This window comes from Adiantum capillus-veneris, chromosome 17 (assembly GCF_014529385.1).
Source record: "Adiantum capillus-veneris isolate H3 chromosome 17, ASM1452938v2, whole genome shotgun sequence".
NCBI classification, from domain to species: Eukaryota; Viridiplantae; Streptophyta; class Polypodiopsida; order Polypodiales; family Pteridaceae; genus Adiantum; species Adiantum capillus-veneris.
This window is the reverse complement of record NC_140947.1, coordinates 137,426,359-137,444,857: the sequence shown is the minus strand read 5'-3', so window position 1 is coordinate 137,444,857 and position 18,499 is coordinate 137,426,359. Positions and strand designations below refer to the sequence as shown.

Here is an 18,499-nt window from a genome sequence, read left to right as displayed (position 1 = left end):
TGCGTCGTGCAAATCGGTTGGCGACCTTCCGCCGCTTAGCTTCGGATGACTTCCTCTTTGCCAAACTGGGTACAACCCGGCTTTCTGAGCTTGAAGCACGTGCTTGGCCAGATGCTTCTCCCTTCGGGGTCATGTGTTTCCAGACTGGCTTATCTTCTCCTTGCCTTTGGCTCGAGCAGCCCCTTTAGGCCACTTTGGAGTTATAACTTTGACTACAGTTTCTTTAGGGAAAACAGGTCTCACCGTTTTCTTCCCTTCTTTGATGTGAATGACTTCTTCGCGATGAATGTCAATGTAGATGACTTCACCCCTTTCGCTGCCTTCTTTGCTCGCACTCATTGACAATGTGCCTTGGTTGACAACAGTGATGGCACTTCACCGACCTCCCACCTGATGCTCTCAACTTATGGTTAGAACGAGCAACACGAGATGGAGAATTTACCTCTTGAATGCTGACGACACTGCAACTTGGCAGTAGCACCTCAATGAAGGCGGCTAGTGCCTCCTTCGTCTCCTCTTCTTCCGTCCTCCAGTTAGAAAATTCCCTTAGCCATTCGTCCATGATTGATAGTGGGCGTCACTTCCAGTATTGTAAACTAAAGGGTCTTAGGAAGCCCTCCTCCGTGGGGGGCACCAAATGACGTACGCAAAGCGAACCCCGAACCCCGACGGCCTCTAAAACGCCGGGGGCCGAATGGTGCGTCTCGAGCCTGTCACGGTAAAGCGAACAGGGGGCACCACCTAGCTTAAAACGGCTAGGACGCTAACCACGATGATATGAACACCGCGAACTTACACACGGGGAGAGAGAGAGAGAGAGAGAGAGAGAGAGAGAGAGAGAGAGAGAGAGAGAGACTTGCAAATGACGAAAACCCTCGGGGGTGTGAGGGAGAATTATTTCTACAGTATTTACAAATGACATGCCGTGGTGGTAGAGAGGTAGGGAGAGGAGGTGGTGCAAACTACTTGGTGCGTTCTCTAAGACAACTCAATGATTGTGAAGCCTGCTACCAAGAGCATGTATACGTGTGTGCATCGACCATTGGAGTCAAGAGATGGACGTGGTTCCCTTCGCATGATGCAATTCTCAAGGCAAACCCAACACACAAGCCCCTCCCCAATGATGGTGATAGTGTCAACTCTTCCCACTACACTCTACCAAGTGCTGACTTCCCATGGACTACCCCCCCCCCCCCCGATAGTGACCTCTCAGTGCCAATTTATAGATGTTGGCTGCTTGGATTATGGTAATCCTAGTATGATTAGGGTAAGCTTAATCGGGGAGAAAAGCAAGGGTGGGCCCGGTGTGGTTGACCATTGCTTTGTTTTGGGAGGTTATTAAAAGATGAGAATCTCTAGGTGGGCCTTTGTGACCCTCACCTAGAGAGAGGATATTTACAAAAAAATGGAAATTTTACACTGGCTCGGGTGAATGTCGGTGTCGAGCGTACTTCTTTTCGGGATCGGCCGGTACATACCTTCAACGCGTTTCCTCTTTTTGTTGTTGACGGCGCGTGCTTTGGATCCTTCTTCTTTTTTTGTGGTCGTCGTAGTCATGGAGTCCTTTGTTTTTTTTGTATTTGTAGTGCGTATACGCGCGTGTGTGTGTGTGTGTATGTATGTGCATGTGGACGGATGTGTATATATATATGTATATGGGTGTGCGTGCGTGAGTGCGTGTGTATTTGTATGTGTGCATAATGTACATAATGTATATATTATATATATGTTTTTATATGTACATTATGTATATGTGTGTGGGTGTGTGTTGTGTATGTGTCTGTGTGTGTGTGGTGTTGAGAGAGGGTGAGGATGAGGGGTGAGTGTGTGGTGTGGGAAAGCATGGGCTCCATGGCTTTGTGCGCTACACCTTCGGGCTGAAACGGAAGAGAGAGAGAGAGAGAGAGAGAGAGAGAGAGGATGAGGTGGCGCTAGAGGGAGGGGGAATCCCATAGGGAGGGTGCCCACCGTGGGGGGGGGGAGGGGGGAAGAGAGTGTGTGAGGGGGAGGGGGGGGGAGTGTCTTATCCTCCGTCTTGCATGCTGTCTCAAGAATGAGAGGAGGGGGGTAGAAGTCAATGGTGTGGGGGGGAATAGAGGGTGGGGATAGCGGGCCAAGGGGAGGGTGAGTGAAGCCGAGGGGAGGGTGGGGACGAGAGGGGGGGGGGGGGAAGAATATTAGCGGGCCAAGAGAAGGGAGTAATGAGAGGGGGGGGATAAAAGAGTGTGAGAGAGGGAGAGGGTGAGTGTAAGAATACGAGAGAGCGGGGGGGGGGGGGGGGGGGTTCTCATGCGGCTCGCACACAGAGGGAGCACGAGAGAGGGGTCGGGGTGAGTGCTAGAGACTTGCGCCTGGCCGAGGGTGGCCAGTAGGGGGGGGAGGTTTGGGAGAGGGGGAGAGAGGATATTAGAGAGAGGTATGTAGGGAAAATGAGAGAGAGAGAGAGAGAGAGAGAGAGGGGGGCGTTATTTCATCCAGTGCCCGTCGGGGGGAGAGGGGCGGGGGGGAATAAACTACGGGGGAAGAGAAAAAGGGTATCTGAAACCGAGGGCGGCCGACTAGGCTGGGGTATAGACAAGGGGGGGCCTAAGGGTGATAAGGCCAGCCAATCGAAAGGGGGGGGGGTGGGTGGGCCATGCTCGTAGAGGTGTTGTGAGGATTGACCAGGCGGTGCCGAGCCTTCCAACAGTGTCGCTAAGGCTCCAGCAGAGGAAAAATAAGTTTTTTTCTTTTTTTTCTTTGATTTTCAAAAATCGGCCATCAACAACTGTAAATGGCATTCCATTTCTTTGTTTTGGATGTTTCCACAAATATCCATAGGCTTTTCTGCGTATTCTTTTGGATTCTTGATCTGTCCACCCTTCTTGCCTTGTCAAAGTGCTAAGATAGCGTCCAATGAGCAACCAGTCACCTTGACATAGGTCCTCTATAAATGACTCAAGTGCATTTGACAGGCAAACATGATCACCCTTGGCATAAGAGATACTATAGAACCTTGTGCCTACATCATCACCCTCGACAACCATGTCTTCTTCATTTTCATATCTTGCTCTTGAAAGCATATCTGCGATCGGATTATCTTTTCTTGCAATACGCTTAAATTTTGGATTTAAAGACTTTATGTAGGCAATCCATCTCAACATAGCAATGTCAAGAGTTGAGCAGCTTGTGATCATTCCAAGAAGAGGTAGATAATAAGTCTCCACTAGTACATTTGCACCTATCAAATATTCTTCATCACATTTCAAGGCTGTAAAACTACTCCCCATAGTTCCCTTTCACCTATTGATAATTGCGTTGACGAGCACTTAGGACCTTTGCTCCAAATCTCTCTACATATCGCTTGCCATTATCATCATCTTGCCCAATCGCCCATCCAATTCCTATGGGGATAGTATCCACTATCACAATTATATGTCTTCCACATTCATGGTTTACTTTCCTCAAAGTTGGAGACATAAGCAACAACTTCTTTAGTTTTCTCATGGCATGGGTATGCATTTCCTTCCCATTGAAACTTTTGGTTCTTTCTCAAAAGTTGATACAAAGGCTCTGCTACATGTACACAATGCGGTATCCAGATAACATAAAACACGCATGCATCGAGAAACCTTCGAACCTCAGTGACATTTATACATATCTCTTTCATTCTCTGAATTACATCAATCTTTGCAAAACAAGGCCTTCTACCATATGGCCTGCACATATGTGTTACAATAAGAACTTCATTCATCACCTTGGTTTCCATGCGAGTAGTAGTATGTATCGTTGCCCAAGGATAAGAGGGTATGTAGACATCTCCTGTACAAAGAAATTTTGGTAAATTTTCACATCCCCTATAGTCACCTTTACATTTGGACAAGCTCCATACAACACCCTTGATGAATTGTTTGCTGCACGAATCATCCATCCATGATTTACATCAATTGACCATTTTCCTTTTTGATAAAGACTCTTTGACATAAGGTTAATCTCTGACCCATGATCTATCAACGCAATATATGGCTCTTCTAAGTCTCCCATTTTTACCAAAGTCTCAATAGTTGCTCTTGCCCAGTGACTCTTCGAGTAGTAACTCTTGGGAGTGGTCTCGACTTCATCTTCATCATCCAAGAAGTGAACCTGTTTTACTCCTCCCCTAGACTTGTGGCATCCAACAATAGTTTCATCACCTTGCTTGCCATAGACCTATACTCCCTTTGCATTTAAAGTCTCTTCTTCACCATGTACATGGATAGATTCAGTAAAAGACTGCCGCTTCCTCTTGATGATATCAATTATCTCTTCATGGAACTCCCTCTTTGCTATTCCAAGGACTTTCCCAAGGTAAATTCCACCTTACTGTTTAAAATCCTCTCTTCCAAAACCTTTTTGAGATCGGTTACAACCTCTATGTCAGATTGGAGTTTGTAGGTCGGACCCTTTACTTTAGATTTGGTTGCATCCTTCTTCTTTTCTTTAGAGGCTTCTTGCATAAGCACTTCGAGGACAGGCATCTATTGCGGGGAAGGTGATCTAGGAGTTATCGTGTCATTTTTGCCCCCACTCCTCGTTGCCCGTTTTGAAGTCTCTTCATCCCTATTCTCACACCTATGTTTCTCTTCAACAACAGCCTCAATGGCTTGACATTTTGCAAGTATAATGCACTGACAAAGAGTCCACAGGGTCATTCCAACCTGTTTCTAGCCGAATACAATCTCCAGCTTCATATAAATCTCTTTAGTCATTTTACCCTTCATAAAAGATTCTATTGCACATCGCCATAGCTCTCCAATCCCATAAGATTCCTCTTCTCCAATCTTGAATGATCCCTTTTGCTTAATAGGCTCCACATTCAGCCCATAGGCGACTGCTTCAACCATAGAAATGGCATGGCTAATAGCCATGTCCTCAACTAGCTTCTTCATCCCACCTTTGCTAAAGTTTGTTCCCAAGAGCTTACCTGTTTTACTTAAATGAATCTTGCCATCTTTAAAACAAACAAGCTCCTTTGTCAAAGCATCTTTGAAACTTTCACAATCCCTCCTTCCATGGTCGGTACTATCACACCATATGCATCTATTTACAAATCCTTCTCTATTTTGAGATCTTTGCCCTATAGATTGGCCAAACGGCTACCCCTTTTCTTCTAACCTTGCAAGCTTTAACTTCAATTCTTGCATTCCCTGAACAATATTAGCGAGGATGGATTTGTCACTCTTTAGAACCACAATCACAAGCTTCATGGGACTCTCGGAAACACTTGGGGCTTGAGTAGGATTAATGATCATCTTGTTTCTTCGTCGTTGTCGCTTGGCTAGCAGTGAAATTGCATCTTCAACTTCATTCCAATCAGTCTTTAAGCCCTGTTCCGCATCCTTATCCTCAAGGAGTAACTCTAACTTCTCTTGATTCTCTTTGCCTGCAACTTGCAAAAAGAGCTCTGTCTTCTCTGAGTTTAGGATAGCCTTCTCAATCCTTGAAAGTTGATCATACTGACGTTCAAATTCCCTTAGCAGTTTGGTAGGCGAAAGTCCCTCTTTTGGCCGAACTACCCACTCTAAAAAAGTCCTTTTTGTCACCCTTTCGAAATCTTCTATGAAATACTCTTCTTTCAAGGCTAATTTGAATGCTTCCCAAGTTACCCCATGCTCATTTATAAATCCCCTTACATGCTCTCTGATCTCAGGAATCACAACTAGCTCAAAACTTTGCACTATCTCTGCTTCGGACACTCGATGAAGCTCCATCTCCTTTACATATCCACAAAGATACTTTTTTACGATTGAAGTGCTTTGGTTGAGGAAAGCTCCCTCCTTTCCGCAGCTTGATGCTGCTGCATAAACACGTAAAAGCTTGAAACATTTGCATTGTGACTGGATCAAACCGAACCCCCTGTTGCTCTTATTGCTCCATGGCTTTAAACCTTTGTTTTGATACCTTCAATGAAGCTTTTGAACCCTCACCCTAACCTACTTCGCATCGGGTTCACCAAACTTGTGTCAAGAAATGCAGAGTGCGGCTAAGAAAGCACCGAGCCTCTAACTATGAGAGTTCGCAACAAAATCAAGCAAGTCGTACAAGATTTGAGAATAAAAACACACTCGAAAAGAACAAAACTCCAGCGATGAAAGCTCCTCTTTGGAAAAGAACCAAGATTAACTCAAAAGTCTTGTATGTGTGATGATTTGGTGTAGTTTCACTGCCAGTTACAAAGTTGGGAGTGCTCTTTCGCCTTAACAAAAACCCTATACAAACGCTTCAATTCTCAATCGTAGTCATTTCATGGAGGATTCAAAACTTCATTATACATTCTCAAGTACTTATTTAAAGAGGGAAAACCCTTATTGATGACCTCACAACCTCGAATACAGTGTTGGAATAGCACGAGACTGCACTAGCATACCTTAGGTGCAGGCTTTGAATCCCTTCACAGAGGAGCTTATAGTGTTGATCCTGTACTTCTAAAATGTTCCCTCACTCCTCATAGTCACAGCAACATGAGTGATGTGGCATTTTGAGCCTTTTTTTCAATTTTAGGTCATTTTTTATCATTTTATGACAATCTTTTGTCATTTTTTGCCCAAAAATATCCTTTTTAGCCAATAAAAAGCCCAACAGGCTGAAAAAAATCCCTAAAATTGAGAAAATATTCCATTGGGCTTAATTTTCATCTTGAACCTCATTGTACCACTTGCCAAGCACTCTGGATGCATCTCTTCCGCCCGCACATGAAACCTGTTGTTTTTGGCTGAGATCGCCCCCCACATTGAACTTTCTAAACAGAACGAGTGTGCTACTTCGATGCACTTGAAATTTGTACATTTATAAAGCCAATTAGGCATATATTTATGTGAAAGGACATGCTGTATGCCACATTTAAGGCCTCACTATCGCCGCAAGGTATATACAGAGCAACAATCATGGTATCTATTTTCGCATATATCACACTATGTACATCATAGCATTAGGTCCTACATAACAAAAGCATTGAGAGTGAGGTAGATATTTTAGTTTGACGCTATGCATATGCCATGGCACGATAGCATGCATGTCACATGCGTATTTGATTAATATCAAAATTAAAGATTTGTTTATACCTTTTATCTTTACTTCAAATCGAATTTAGCATGTTACATTCCCCCCTTCTTTAAGAGCTTTGTACTCTAAATTGGGATTGACTAAAACTACCTATAAACAAAGTATGCATATATAGTAACTTATCTTTCTTTTACAATTAATAACAAGCAACAACTATTCTCAATCACTCTCAAATGAAAGAGGGCTTCGTATTGATGAAGAAAAATCATATCAAAAACTTCAAAACAAGAAAGTCGCTCATTTTTGCATTTCTGATGCAACCAACAAGGCAATCACTAATGCAACCAACAAGACAATCACATTTCTTTAAGAAAAAGCATGCAGCCATATGTGTGCTTCATTTACACATAGAAATTGAAAATTTATTTTAAGTTTTCTTTTAATCTTTGCTTCAAACTGAATATGATATGCTACATTCTTCCTTTGTATAAGAACTTTGCCCTCGGGAGTTAAAATGTCTAAATCAACCTATAAACAAAAGTTGCATTCATAGTAAGCAATAACATCATGAGACTAAAAAACTAGGACTTATCTCTTTCTTTCTCAATCATGAAATCAAGCTAAAATCGAGGACTCCCTGTAGGAGCTCATTCAATCCAACCACTCGTGAGATTTTCTTTGTTGCATGCGCAACAACTAATCACAATCTCATTCTCAATCTTTCTCAATCACAAGAGCTCTTCATGTTGATGAAGAGAAACAAGTAGAAGGGGAAACCATGGTAATGATGATGACAAAGGACTTCAGGATTAGCTCCTTCAAATCTACAAAGTTCTAATAATCGCGTCATATCTCCCTCTTCTGATCTCCAAATCAAAAACTTCTAAACATGAAGGTACCTCATTTTGTCGTTTTCAATATAGATGCTTCTCTCAAGGATAAAGAGGAACCGTGCCATGTGTATCTTATTAACACATGAAAATCAGAATTGTATTCTACGCCTTTCATCCTTATTTCAAATCAATAGTAGTATGTTATTGGAGAGAAGCATGCATGTCAAGTGTGATTTATTTGTAATGACAAATTTTAGATTTACTCTAAGCCTTCCGTCTGTCGTTAAAATCAAATAAAATATGTTTTAAAGAAAAATTATGTATGCCACATATCTATTGTAATTATTCACAAATATTGAAGATTTATTCTAAGCATTTAATCTTTACTTCAAATCAGATACGGTATGTTGCGACCAAATAGCTAAATATTGAGCAATAACAATGATCCAAACTCTTCTTTTTGAAGTTATTTAAATACAAAAAAACATGGAAAATCTATTATCAATTTAGCTGTAACAACTCTCGAAAAGCCACTAGAAATTACAAAAAAACAAAGTAATTATTCATACTAAACATAATGCTGGTCATTGCAAACACGTAAGAAACTAAAAATACAAAAAATATAAATTTTTGATGATATATTCTACAACATCAAGTACGTACTAAGTAGATAAACAAACTTTTGCATTGGTTACAAGAAGAGTACCTCTATACCCTCCCACTTCGGACCCTTGCCTCTGCCAGCTTCAATCCATCAATCATCCAAGCTAAGCTACATATAGATCTGACAGACCTTCATCTGGGAGCTCAATGTGTATGCTTGCACACCCCTAGCTACAACTTCTTGCAGAAGTCCTAGCTAGCTTGAGTAGATGGGACCTGAGCATCCATAGGATGTAGTTCTTGCCTTTGTCTGCAACTATCGGATACAAAGGCTATGGTTGCCGAGAGTTCCAGACCACTGACAAGAGTGGGTGACTACGTACAAGGCTACAATTGGCTCAACAGGTGCATGGTAACAAGAACTTGCACAACGAGTAGATTTTCAACCTTGGTGGCGAGCTGTCATGTGTGCAGAGCTAGAGTGGTGTTCATTTTGACTGCCCATGGCAGAGGTTGTAGAACACATGGTGCCAGGGGGGCACTAGTATGGAGAAGCTATGCAACGTAGAGCTACTACATGCCGCAAAGATATGGCACGGTAGTAGAACAGCACAGCACATCCCTCTCTCGAATGTACTTAAGGCAATAATCACACCTTCGTGTTAAGGCAAATAATCGGGCTTGAGAGAGAAAGAGAGAGATAGAGAGAGAGAGAGAGATGTGCTGTGGTGTACTACTACCCTGCCATACCTTTGCCCCATGTATTAGCTCTACATAGTCACACACTCTTACAAATAATCATGCTCGAGAGAGAGAGAGAGAGAGAGAGCTCTCACGCTGCCGCAACTGCAAAATAACCATTATTTTGTATAGGTGTATAGGACCCAGTCTATATTGGCCTGCCTTTAAGTCAGTGCCAAATATAGAGTGGAGGATGACGTGTTGGCCACCATCAATCAAGCCCACTTAGAACCACTGCTCAGAACCTGGCCCTTCGAGCCCGTGTCAACAGAATGGATGATGATGAATCGGCCATCATCAAGCTACTAAAAATCATGGCTAGAACCCTGCTTCACAAATAATACAATCTACAATCGAGTTAACCACAGGAGAACTCATTGAGCCCATCTTACAAATGACCATTGCCGCCGAGAGCAAAAAGAACTGGGTCTTAGGCGCTTTTGAAAAATGATGCGCATTAGGATGCCAGAAAGTCCAGAATTTGTTTGTAAACAAGCTGGTTGGCATTAGTGCCTAAGATAAAGTCAATGTGGGCGTACTCAGGCAAAAATGACACTGGGTAACTACCACCATTGGGTAGTAGAGAGAAGAGATGGGCAACATCCTTGGGGTCAGCAAGGGCATCTGCACCACCGTGTATGAACAAGGTATTGCTTGTTGGCACCTTCGACAAGTCGTAGGCCGGCGGAGAGAACCTGCCATATGTCATTATGTTGCCCCAAAATCCATAGTCGTACTTTGCAAATGTCTTCTTCCTTAACTCTGAGCACAAAAAAGAAACATCAGCAGTGAAATATTACTAGTGGCATTACACACTTTTTTCAGTTAACACACACACACACACATCAATGACTCCCCAAACACAGCAGTACAAGCTAGCTTTGCCGATGAGTTAATGCGAGAGCACCCATTAGAAGTTCCATAGTCACAAGGGACGCTTCCCAAGGAATGGGGACGGGGGACGGGGCTCATATGGGTTTTCAGAGTAAAATGAGAGCAGGACAGCAAGTGGGACGGGAAGCCCAAAAATGGGCGTCCCCTGTGACTATGATTCGAACCCCATTTGCATACACATAAAACATATATCTGTTTAGACCTCTCAAGATCCATCTTGCAAGTAGCTGTTTTGGTCAGGACTTGCTGTGTACAAGCTTCCATCTCAAACCATTAATGGATACAAATACATACCAATGCAGACTAATATTGAGGTCCGATATAGTAATGACATTTGCAGGTGCATCATCAATCCTGTAAATTAATAACCTTATGCACTACCATGCTTGGGAAGTCACATACACAAGCACAATCCGAGCACACTGGCAAAGGGAGTATATGATATGTAGCAGAAAACAAGCTGCCATTCCCAGCATGTCTTTATTTGGAAATGGGCGTCACTCTCCCTTATCTGCATAGAGATCTACTTCATTTCGAGATCTATTTCATTTGGAATGTACTGCTGTATTACTGTGTTCCATATCTGCACATGGTATTTTTCGTGGGCTCTTCTTCTCTATAAGGCTTCTTCAAAGCAATACACAAAAAGAAAGTGTTGCAGGCAAGCACATGCGGATATGTCGAAGTCGTAAAGACGAGAACCACGCTGGCCTGTGGGAGTACCCTATACATTGTGATGCAGACTGCAGCGCTGTTTGAGAGAGAGAGAGAGAGAGAGAGAGAGAGAGAGAGAGAGAGCACACACGTTGGGCGAGGTGCACCAAATTCTTTGTAGAAGTAGCCTGGGTCTCGTATGTGTCAATAATAACTCTCCGGGATACGTTCAAGCAGCAATTGTTTCCTGCAAAGCACAGACAGGATTTTCATGAAGCAATCAGTGGCTTCGTGAGTGCAAACGAGCAGAGTAATTAGCTTCCCATGATTTCTACAGTCAAGTCATTGTTTATTGCAGAGCAATGCACAACGCTTAGCTTTAAATTTTGCACCTGTGAATATGGAAATCCAATTTTTGAAGCATCCAGACGCAGTAGCCCTGCAAATTATATCCACCACCTCCTTTTTCCGGCTGTATAATTGAATATCAAGGGCTCTTATCAGGTCCAAATAGATTCTTCCTAACAAGAAATGTCGACCCGCAATAGACTTACAATGTAGTGCTGAACTCGTAAACATGCAGAATCTGGAACAGCTGCTACCAGTAAGACCCACAGTGCATCAGAAATTTGACAAGAAGCAAGTATTAAAAAACATAAGGACTTATGAAGCCCTTCAATGGCTGAAGTCAATGAGGGGCTACGAAGACTAGCAGCAAGCTTCAGGTATCCATTAAAGGTTAATCCATTGTTACGACAAGAATGAGGAGTACCCATATGAAGATTACAAATAGTCTCTTCAAAAAAGAAATTCTGCGACTAGCTTACCCTATCAATGTATAGGCTGCCTGCAAGCGTGGCGATAGGTGAATTGACATGGTTTATATAAGCAACTGGAGCCACAAAGACCACCTTGCTCACCATGTCCACAAGTTTGCCTTGAGAGAAGGCTGCGAATGCTTGCTGAGAAGCCTGCACATATCAAGAGTCACAAAGAACAACTTTGTATTGTATGAGATTGCTACAGCATGTTCATGAGAAGGCGAACTGCGAGAGATACATCAAGAGGAAGCAGATAACAACTATACAATGCCTTTTTCCAAATAAAGGACGGCAAGAAGAATTCATCCATGCACAAGTCTTAACCACAACCAACTATGCTTAGATCAACAAGAAGACAGTATAGTTTCTAATGTGTGTGAATCTCATGTAAAAGGCAAGCTGTGAGATTAAATGTGTGCACATGCATTGGCATGTGCAACAAAGGCACCTACCAAGTGTGTAGAACAGACTTGTTTTCCTACAGAGCCCTTCATTTGTGACCAACAAAGCTCAAGACTTCGGATTGTTCTGACTCTTTCTTCCTATGGTTCCTTATTGTCCATCAATAGAATAGTCACACTCGCAAACACTATGAGTATCAAGACATTGGGCTGTGTGCAAATTCTCGAGGAGCTGAGTTCTTTCTAAAAGAGTGGTTTGTCTATTTCGCAGAGAGTCGAAGAATTTGGCAATTACCCAAGGCTCAATTTCAATTCAAGATTCCTTTGCCTCCAACAGTTTCTCCATTCAGAAAGTTCTCTAAAACTGCAGTCATGTCTTTTCATGGAAAAGTTACAGGCTTTAAATGGTGTGACACAATGGGTCTGACTGAGGGTGAAGAAGCTGCAAGGAGAAATCCAGAAACTCTGCAGAAGAACTCTCGCAATGGTAGAAGAACCAAGGCTCTGTAGACTGGGGCTCCCCCAAGAGGAACAAGACCAATTAAATGCTAGTCCAGTTGCTCGTAGCTGCTGAAAAACTGCTTGAGCCGCCGCCCAACCAGGATGACAGAAGAGGGGGCCAAGGAAGCAGGCCAAGGGAAAAAATTCATTGCAGAAAACCCATTTATGGCACGATCATACATTCCTTCAAACTCAAGGAGACCTCTGTAGCTTCTTCACTGCCTCTCTCACACAATCATTGCATTTCTACATTGACATGGATGAGTTATGCCATCAGACATCCAAGATGTCTCTTCCCTTTCTGGGTGTTGAACTGTGGCCTACTCAATGTAGCTTCATTGTTTCTTCAAGCTCGCATTCAGCACCTTGTCCAGAGACCTATTCTCATTCTGAATAACTGGAGCTTTGAAGGCCATGGACTATTTTCCAAAGATATAGAAGCTAGTGTTCAAGAAATTATTTTTTTCTAAATTGTACTCCAATGCTTATTCTAGGCAAGGGCAGCTTTATTGCAACAATGTTGGCATTATTCAGCGAGCTCACAAACATCTGTGAGGTATCTACAGCTATGAAGCAACCACATCTATTACAGCAAGGTTACTTACCAATGTAGAGAATACTGAGTTACCTGAGAGTAACCTATGTAATGGAGCTTTTGATTGGTTTGACTCTGAACCAAGCCCATCATTGCCGAAAGGTCATACTCACCTAATTCATCAACACTCCAGTCCCAAAAACCCTGGCCCAAAAAAAGCCAATGAATTCATTAGATTGAGCATCCAACCATTGTTCTCCATGTGTGCAGTAACATGGACCACACACCTTGTCTTTTTTGGTATATTTAACATGGCCATAGCTAAATCTAGTGGTCCTTGTATTCCCAACCCAAACATCATAGCCTTGATCGGCTAACATAAATACCAAAGACTGCTCCGGAAGATTCAAAAACCAAACATCACCGCCCTGTGAGACAAGTTGACAAACTACATGTGAGCATGTTCATAGGCTGATTCTGGAGCATCTAGTTAAGCATAAAATCATAGTATTAGCCAAAAAATGTGAGGGAACATAAAAGCAAAGGGTCAGAAGCCCCTCTTTTTTGCCACAAAAAAGGAGACTATACCACACATCAATCAGAGAGCATGGCAAACTCACCAACAAAATGCCGTGGAGCACGAAAACTGGTCCTCTGGACTTGCCAAGATATTCTTTTTTTGACACCCTTTGTACACCAACAAGAAACTGGTCGTCCGTTTGCACCTTGAAGCATTGAACATTACTTTTAAAAATAATATAATTCCAAGAGACGACGTAGATTTTGCTATAAAAAAAAATAGAAAGAAAAACTCTTCTATATACAAGCAACGAATTAGGAAAGCACAGCAGCAAGAAGAAATGATAGAAAAAAAAACAGCATCAGTTATAAAGAAGCGCAACAGATGATTACCAATGTCAAGCACTAATTACAATGGTATCAGTGCTATAAACAAAAGGAAGAGGGGTATGAACAAGTGAACGATACAGCCTACAAGGATCTTGATGCCATTGTTGTAGGCTAGTAAGAACTACACTAAGAGAGGAGTTTGTGTTTTGCGTGGTTGGGCAAATGGGTATGTGTTTGTTTTTGGGTGTGCAAGTGTATATTGTTGTGTGCACGCGTGGAGCTGCCTTGCTTGTATGTTTTGTGCGTGCATGTGTGCATGCACACGTGTGTGTGTGTGTGTGTGTGTGTGTGTTCTTTTTTTTTGGGGGGGGGGGGGAGGATGGGTTGGTTGTCCTATGTCCCGGCTGTGTTCATTTTTTAGTCAATTGGTAGTCCCTCTCTCCTCTATGTCAAGTTACCCTTCCAGCTTATTCACCACTTAAGTCGGCTTCTCCTTTCTTCTGCCTTCCCAGCCAGCTGGGCTCAATTAAGTGGCTTCCCGGAGCAACCTTCAGCAAGTGGATTGGTCTCTTCAGCTTATGAGCATGCATCCTGTTCTAGTTAAAGATATTGAAGCCTCATATTTGGAGATTGGCTGGCAAGTGCTAGTGTCTCTGTACAGATTCTTCACTCTCATCCTCAAAATGAGCTCTTTTCCTTTCTTAATTGGCCGTTGACAGTGGAAATGCCAGTTGAAGGCTTTGGACTGGATTACTAAATGTTCCCTTTTCAGGGCGGCTGTTACCACTTTCCTCAAGTGCTGGCCTCTGTTGTCATTGTAGATTTTGAGATCATCGAGTATTTGCTGCTCCCCTTAGAGACCTCTATCTTTAAGAGGCTGCTGGGAGTCCCTCCATTCTAGGTGGGTAAGGCTCTCTTTAGACTTCTTACTCTCTTTAGGAGAGGTTTTTTCTCCTGACTGACTGGTCAGAGCTTCAATTGCCCTTTTTGCTAGTTGTATCAGTTCTTTTTCCATATTCTTTTTCCATATTACGCAAGAATAAGGGTCAATCACGAAAACTCTTCAATACCAAACAAGCCTCCATAAAGGTTTCAAGGAATCAATGGTGTCTGCTAACTGGCGTAGGCATTTGTCAAGAATACCAGTAGAAATATAAAGAACAATATCTTTATGCCCACAAGAAGGTCACTCAACCAAAGGGATTCGATCTTCATTATTACAAGAACAAGGCTCAATCAAGGTAACTCCTAGGCACCAATCAAGCCTCCATAAAGGTATCAAGCAATTAATGGTGTCTGTTGACCAGCTTAGACATTCATCAAGAAAACCTTGGCCCCATAGCCTAGAAGGAGATTTGAAGCACACTGTCTTTATTTACTTTCCATGAGCTTTGGGATGATGCTACAAGTCACTTCAAAGATACTTTCCCTTGAAGAAAATCTACAAAAAACAGGCAATTTTTTGGATCAAAAGGCATAAGTTCCTATGGATTCCTTCCAAGTCAATAAGGGCAACGCGACTAAAATCTGAAGCTATAAAGACTCAACGAGACATGACTTGTCTTGGCTCGTGACAAGGCTATGTACTAGACAAGGCAAGCTACTTACACATAGCAAGTGCTGCATTGCAACGAGTCTACTTTAAATTCCACTGACACGATTCTCCCCGCAGCCCAACACAACAAGTGCTTCCACGCTCTCTTGGTGACCTTCTTGGGAATATTCAAGTATGAGAAATTTTACTAGATTCATTCAAAGCATACTTTGAGCCTCTCAGGAAAACACGAACTCACTCATTCAAGAATGACAAAAACAAAGCATTCTGCAATACACATGGGTACATTGCACTTAAGCACTTTGCATATATACACCTCTTTCACCTCATCGCCTTCCATAGACAACTCTCACTTCAATGCAATTGGTTTGACGAGCAAGTGAAATTTTCATCAACCATGGATGTATATAAGGGTTGTAATCTGCTTGAAGGGCCAATGAGCGGGAAGTCCCCGCCTAGACAATCAAGCCTCAAATTATGGACAATACGCCGTGGCATTCTACCATACGTTTCTATAAGGAGACACTATGCCTATCGAGCATTGGAGCTTGGAACTACATGGATCTAGGGATGCAATCGGTGGATCCTGATGTCTAGTAGGAGCTATGTTGATTGAAATGGGACCCCCATAAATCTGTAGAGTAGTCCCGAGAGCGATATGGGATGTATCAAGACACGTCTTGTATGGACACCTCCCCAATGACAGTTAACTAGCGTCTCGATACGACAAGAATAGCTTAGTTCCCATGCAACGCTCTTCTTTTGAATATGGCTCCACAATATACTCCTTGACATGATACCAAGATCATAAGAGTCAAAAGGCTACCAACAATTTTCTTTCTCCATGGGGCATAGTTGACTTCATCTGGCTCATTGCACCTGGAATAGCAAAAGGCTCAAAACCTTAAAGAGCTTTTCAAGAAGGTAAGCATATGACCTTGACCAGCTCCATGAGATTGAGGCTCCAAGCTTCTCCTCCAAGAGGTCAAGATACTTTGATTGTGATACGAGGCAAGAATGAAGAAATTTTAACAGTAAAACCTGGCATGGATGCACCATCTCTTCAGTATCCTTGATACACATCAAAGAATGCATCTCTACATAGTGTAAAAACCTTCAAATTACTCTAACCTTGGGCTGGTAGATTTCTTCCTCAAGCTTCAAGCATAACACAAAGCATATCTTTCTACAAGGGATACAATGTACATCAGAAAGTAGTCTTTTTCTTTTAGTAATTGATGTTCTTGTTGCTAAAGGGAGCGTCGTGGGTAAGAGTCTTGGATGTACATATGCTTCTGATAAGTTATCCCTTTATCAACATAGTATCTACAGCATGAATGACATTGACAAGACCATGGCACATGACTGACAGGATAAGCTAAGCTATGAACTCCTCCAACTCAAAATTTATCAAGACCTTGAAGTTCTTTGTGCATAAGAGCAGTTGGCTCATAATTGACTTTGGTTATCTCGAGAAATTGAGAATCAAGAACAACTTCAGGCAGAGTACCTCAGCAGCAATTCCGAGGGTGTTAAAGAGGGACAAAGAAGATGCTATTGCTTCCAAACCCCTTATGTAGTGCTAGAGGGTCTTGTTGATTCAATGTAGAACTAAAAGACAATGCATCATTCTTGGTGACCATGCAAAGCAAAGTCTTTATCAAATTCATGAAAGCTATGTACCTCAATCCTGCGTGAGAAACCACTTACCGTGTACTCGCGACAAGCATATCCTTCAACGGGATTGACGAGGAGGGCACACAATCCATCTGGCCTCTGGATGTCTGCCTCAACTGGGCCAAGCGCTTCTGTAATGGAAGGTATATGCCAAAACAAGAGGAAACTTAGCAAAGCAAGAGAAGCCATTGCCATTGGTGGCAGATAATATAGGCGCAGAGCACGAGCGCCAATATCCAGCTCTATATTGCCACTGATAAGACAACCCTCAACCTCCGCATTGGAGGGACAAGCCGGTGACCCAATACTAGGCTGTTGACTCTGTGCTGGCTATGGGGTGTGGAGAAGCATTGGAGTTATACTGAGATGAGAGGCAGTCTCTTTAGCAACTTAAGGAAGATGGTGGAAGCAAAGGCAAGGATGGCAGAGCTGTATATGATGACTGAACTATGCCTGCATGTATGTGCCTGCTTAAGCGAGGTTGGCAACTCACATACCACAGAGCAAAAGCATTGCAGTTCTGATGAAGCTGCATGCAACACTGCGAGTGTCAAGTGCTAAAGTGGGCAAGGCTAGCGTCATTGTGTGAGCTTAGGAGCACGTTGCAGAAAAAACAATGCTCTGCATGGGTGGAGGATTTCATGACGGTGAGCTGCTCGTTTGTCTGTGTCTGATGCACTTAATATTTACCTACGGGCGGGAGAGAGAGAGAGAGAGAGGGGGCCCCAGGGCGTGTGTGTGTGAGAGAGAGATGCCCAGCTGCTAGAGCAATAAAAGTGTAGAATATTTAATACACACACTTGAAGAGATTATCAATCTGTAAAATAGGGAAGGTGTGTGTATCATGTGAAGAGAGAGAGAGAGAGAGAGAGAGAGAGAGACACACACACACGAGTGCACCATGCATGGATGATGGACTCACTTCTGAACCCTGATAGCCGGTAGGTAGATGGACAAGAAGGTTGGTCTCTATCGCATCCAATAAAGGCGTTGCTTTCCTCAAGGCAGTTTGCCAGTTATAGTAAAATACAAGATGTACAAAACTGCACAGTGCAAGGGCAAGTCTTAGAAGACTGGAAGACAATCTCATATAAGTTATTACCTACCTAAAGAAGAGAAGAAGAGCATATGAAAGAGCCATGGCGCTCGGCTATAAAAGTAACGTCATCTATGAGTCATTTCACATGGCTTCATAGTTGCAAACAAGTTGGCAACCGCGCAACCTGCAACAATTTAGTTGAAATTGAAAAGTGTATGCTGACTCACCTCTTTGCAATTTGCCAGTATACGCCCCTTCAATTTGATTGGATACAAGGGTAGGCACCGCTTTTCCCTTTGTATTTTTGTAGTTGCGAGCCTAGTCCTCCTTGTTTACAGGTGTGCTCGGGACACTCGTGGTGGAATCTTCACCCAGA

General features: G+C 42.8%; 1 protein-coding gene across 1 annotated transcript; it reads right to left on the bottom strand.

The window, feature by feature from the left end:
- Positions 1 to 9,503: 9,503 nt before the first annotated feature.
- LOC147438156 (triacylglycerol lipase 1-like) lies at positions 9,504 to 17,739 on the bottom strand. The gene is made up of 9 exons (XM_086487490.1): positions 17,118 to 17,739; positions 13,624 to 13,728; positions 13,291 to 13,431; positions 13,097 to 13,207; positions 11,573 to 11,716; positions 11,300 to 11,340; positions 11,138 to 11,217; positions 10,897 to 10,992; positions 9,504 to 9,959 (listed from the first exon to the last, which is right to left on the bottom strand). The coding sequence occupies exons 1-9, from the start codon at positions 17,277 to 17,279 to the stop codon at positions 9,655 to 9,657; spliced, it is 1,185 nt and encodes a 394-aa protein (XP_086343616.1). The 5' UTR covers positions 17,280 to 17,739; the 3' UTR covers positions 9,504 to 9,654.
- Positions 17,740 to 18,499: the final 760 nt, after the last annotated feature.